We start from the raw sequence: 4294 nt of genomic DNA on the forward strand, positions 1-4294 counted from the left end.
ATTGCGGTGTTCAAAACCATGAACGGTTTTGATAGACTGAAAATGGAGAAACTGTTACAAGTGGCAGGAGGGTCGGTAACCAGAAGACAAAGATTTAAAGTGATAGGTAAAAGAACTAGAGACGATATCAGGAAATTATTTTTTTTAGTCAGCGTGTTGTTGTGATCTAGACTGAAAGGGCGGAAGCAGATTCAATATTAACTTTCAAAAGGGAATTGGATAAATACATGAATGTAAAACAAAAACACAGGGCTATGGGGACAGAGCAGGGGAGTGGCACTAAGTGGATCACACTTTCAAAGAACGAGTACAATTTTGATGGGCCAAATGGCCTCCTTCTGTGCTTTTATCATTCTATGATTATATGATTCTATAAATAGGTTCATTGACCATTGACCTCAATGCTATCTCCAAGGTGTGACTTGGTTGCCATGTATTGGTTGCATGGATTGGTTGCTACGTTAGACAGCAAAACAGCACGGCACTACAAAATGAATTTCTTCAAAGTACTTTAAAAAGTTACTCAGATACACAATAAGGTGTCCTAATAATGTAAGTGTGTTTGGTTCATCCGTTTAATAATACAATAATAAAAAGCTTTCAACAATTTACAACTGCGTGATTGAATCTATATCATAGACATTTGCTCCAGTCCCATAGCCAGGGTATTACATCAGTGGAATCTTGCACATCCATGGAAATGTCTTTGGATGTTCGATCCTGTACATAATGTGCAATGAGTTTCATTTTGTTTTGAGAGAGCGGGAATATGGTATTGAGATAGATGATCAGCCATGATCATATTGAATGTCGGAGCACGCTCGAATGGCCATTCCCTTTCCTTGGGCCCATGACTGTAATCTCGTTTGTTCTCTATCAATCTCCGAACTCTCATGACCTAAACTCCTATAATCCTAAAACTATGCAATCCCTAATAAGTGTGCTACAAAAGCAAGTTTTCCAACGCTAACCTGCACAGTTTCTCTGAAAAAAGTATCGAAATATTTCCATTGCTCTGCCTTTTTCCAAAAACATTACTTTTTCTTTCACCAATTATATCTCCATCCCTTTTAAATACCATTCTAATTATTTCTGAGAGCATTCTCAAGTCTTGGCAACTAAAGAACCAGACAAATGTGTATAAGCTTTTCTTTTATCCATTTGATGATGATCCTAAATTGACGCCTTCCAATTACCAACCCATCATTCATTTGCACAAAACATCTCCTAATCTTGAACACATCAATCAGATATATGCCTGGTTTCTTCCACTATATTGCAGACCTCCCACGTTAGTCAAGTGTTCATAACTAACACTGAAAATTCCTGAATCATCCGAGTGAATCTTCGAGTCACGTATTGTCAACTATTGATGAGCTTAAAAAAGCTGGGTGCCCCAAAGTGATAGATGGGTAAATAAATAGATAGATAGATAGATATTGATAGATAGATAGATATATAGATAGATAGAAAGAGAGAGAGAGAGAGAGAGATAGATAGATAGATAGATAGATAGGTAGATAGGTAGATACATAGATAGACAGATATACAGAGAGATAGAGAGACAGTTAGATAGACAGACAGACAGACAGATGTATAGAGAGATAGAGAGATAGATAGGTAGACAGACAGATAGATAGACAGACAGGTAGATAGATAGACAGACCGACAGTCAGATATATAGAGAGATAGAGAGATAGGTAGATAGACAGACAGACAGACAGATGTATAGAGAGATAGATAGGTAGACAGACAGATAGATAGACAGACAGGTAGATAGACAGACCGACAGTCAGATATATAGAGAGATAGAGAGATAGGTAGATAGACAGGCGGATAGACAGACAGACAGATAGATAGATAGATAGATAGATAGATAGATACATAGATAGATAGACAGACAGACAGATAGACAGATAGATAGATAGATAGATAGATAGATAGATAGATAGATAGATAGATAGCTAGATAGATAGACAGATGGATAGATTCAACAACAACATGATTTGAATTAGCAAATTTAATGTAGTAAACTGTCTCAGGGAATTTCACAGGAAGCGTCAGCAAACAACATTCGACACTGAGTCACATAAGGAGATATTAGGGCAGATAACAAAAGCTTGGTCAAATTGGTACTGTTTAAGGAGAGTTGTAAAAGAGGAGAGAGCTAGAGAGGCGGAGAGGTTCAGGGACGGAATTCCAGAGCTTAGGTCATCGGCAGCTGAAGAGACGGCAGGCAATGGTGGAGCTGTTAAAACCAGGGATGTGCAAGGTGCTGCAATTGGAGGACGGCAGGTATCACGGAGATTAGTTTGGTTGGAGGAGGTTACAAGGTGAGAGAGAGTAGAGGTCATGGAGAGATTTCAAAACAAGGATGTGAAATTTAAAATCGAGTTGTTGCTGGAGCAGGGGCTAATGTAGATCAGCGACCACGGGGTCGATAGGCGAATGGGACTCGGTGCCAATTCGGATACGTGCAGCAGAGCTTTTTCGAAGCTCAAGTTTGTGTCAGGTGGAATATGGGAGACTGGCCAGGAAAGCATTGTTATAGTCAAGTCTGGAGGTAACAAAGGCATCATGAGTGTTTGAACAATAGCTGAGCTGAGGCAGTGGCGGAGTCAGGTTATGCCACCGAGGTAGTAGTAGGCAGTCTTGGTGATGGAGAGGATTTGTGGTCAGGACCTCCGCTATCTGTATGTAAATTAAGTGATTAAATCCAGGGCAAAATAATTCTTTATCAAGACACATTCATATATTCCTTTCAGGAAAAAAATGTGCTGTTATGATTCAAAGGGACTGGCTCCAATTTATTCATTCTAACTTATTGGATGTAAAGTGCTTTTGGGGGTCCTGAAGTCATAAAGGGTGCTTTATAACTGCAAGCATTTCATTCTTTCTTCCTTGCTCTGAATCAATCCCCAATCCAAACAAACAACGTCGCTTCATACAAAACTCTATGTGATACCAATAGATAGATAGAGAGAGAGAGAGAGAGAGAGAGAGAGATTAACATGTCACAACAATATGAGTAGAAATATACAATATATGATGATATCTATTGGATAGCCTAAGGCCGAGTAAGGTACAATTGAAATAAGTTACTTCAATCATTTTACTAACTTAATAATTAGATCAAATGGACATTTAATCACATTGATCAGCTGCCCTCTGAATTTATTCTGTGCTACTGCATAGATAAACGTATTTGTGCAGGCACTCAAACTCAGAAGCATATACCCAGTTTCTTCCATAATGGTGAGACGGTTATTGGAAGCTGCGAGCATCAATTGAAAGTCTGTAATTTGCAAACAGATATCATTCGTAAAAGTTACCAACCATAACAGGACAAAACTGCCCGAGATAACAAGCAGTAAAATTATGGATTTTCTTCGACTCTCAATCTCTGGATCTTTCTGATTTTCACTATTGCTTTTGCCCCTGAGTCCCCTCCTGACTCTACTGGCCGATAGAATGTGCCTGATGGTCAGAGCATTGAGCAACAAAATCAAAACAAATGGTGCAAATGGGGTTAAAACAATGTCGAACCAGTAGAATGTGGTCCACACGGGTGAGGAATAGACGCTTGGTTTTACTGTGCAGAACCATGATTCATTGTCAATTATTTCCTGACGTTGAAGTGTAAAGTACATTGGCATGTTTTCTGCAAAGTTTAGCCCACACACTGTTGCTATAATGACAGCCGCAGTTTTTTCGGTGCAATATTTGACTCTCACCTTCTGGCAGCAAATGGCCACAAATCGATCAAAGGTGAAAGAGACGGTTAACCAGGCAGAACAATCCATGGCAAAAGCACCCAGGACGAGGCTGAGACTGCAGACAGGAGTGTAGTTCAGGAATGAATTAGTAAAATAAATATTATTAATCTCATGCAGAATCACATTAACAATGATGAACAGTAGATCCGCCACTGCCATGGCAACCAGGTAACGAGATATGCATTTTGAGAGGCCACACTTTCCTCGGGAGAGAATCAGAATTGTCAGTAAATTAGCTGCAAGAAAGTGGAAAAAAGTGGAAAATGAGCGATTCTCACAACGAAAGGATTCTCATTGTTCAAAAATGAATAATAATATCGCAGAATGTTCTTGTTTTCACTCACACCATTCTATCTGTATGTTACTAAGTGAATTATTCCAGAGTAGAACAATTCTTTATCCAGACACATTAATATTTTCCCTCCAAGACACAAAACTTGCTGTTATGGATCGGAGTGATTCTCCGGACTTTATTTATTCTATTTCTGTTTTGTTGCAGATCTCACTTCACACAATAT

At 39.0% G+C, this 4294-nt stretch overlaps 1 protein-coding gene across 1 annotated transcript; it reads right to left on the reverse strand.

Annotated features, from left to right (window-relative positions):
- Positions 1 to 3107: 3107 nt before the first annotated feature.
- On the reverse strand, positions 3108 to 3935 carry LOC147095661 (G protein-coupled receptor 15-like). The gene has a single exon (XM_085973684.1). The coding sequence runs from the start codon at positions 3933 to 3935 to the stop codon at positions 3108 to 3110; it is 828 nt and encodes a 275-aa protein (XP_085829810.1).
- Between the last annotated feature and the right edge of the window lie 359 nt (positions 3936 to 4294).

The sequence above is a fragment of the Somniosus microcephalus genome, unplaced genomic scaffold, assembly GCF_052327205.1.
Source record: "Somniosus microcephalus isolate GS21.2 unplaced genomic scaffold, FLI_Smic_1.0 unresolved_chr1, whole genome shotgun sequence".
Taxonomy (NCBI): Eukaryota; Metazoa; Chordata; class Chondrichthyes; order Squaliformes; family Somniosidae; genus Somniosus; species Somniosus microcephalus.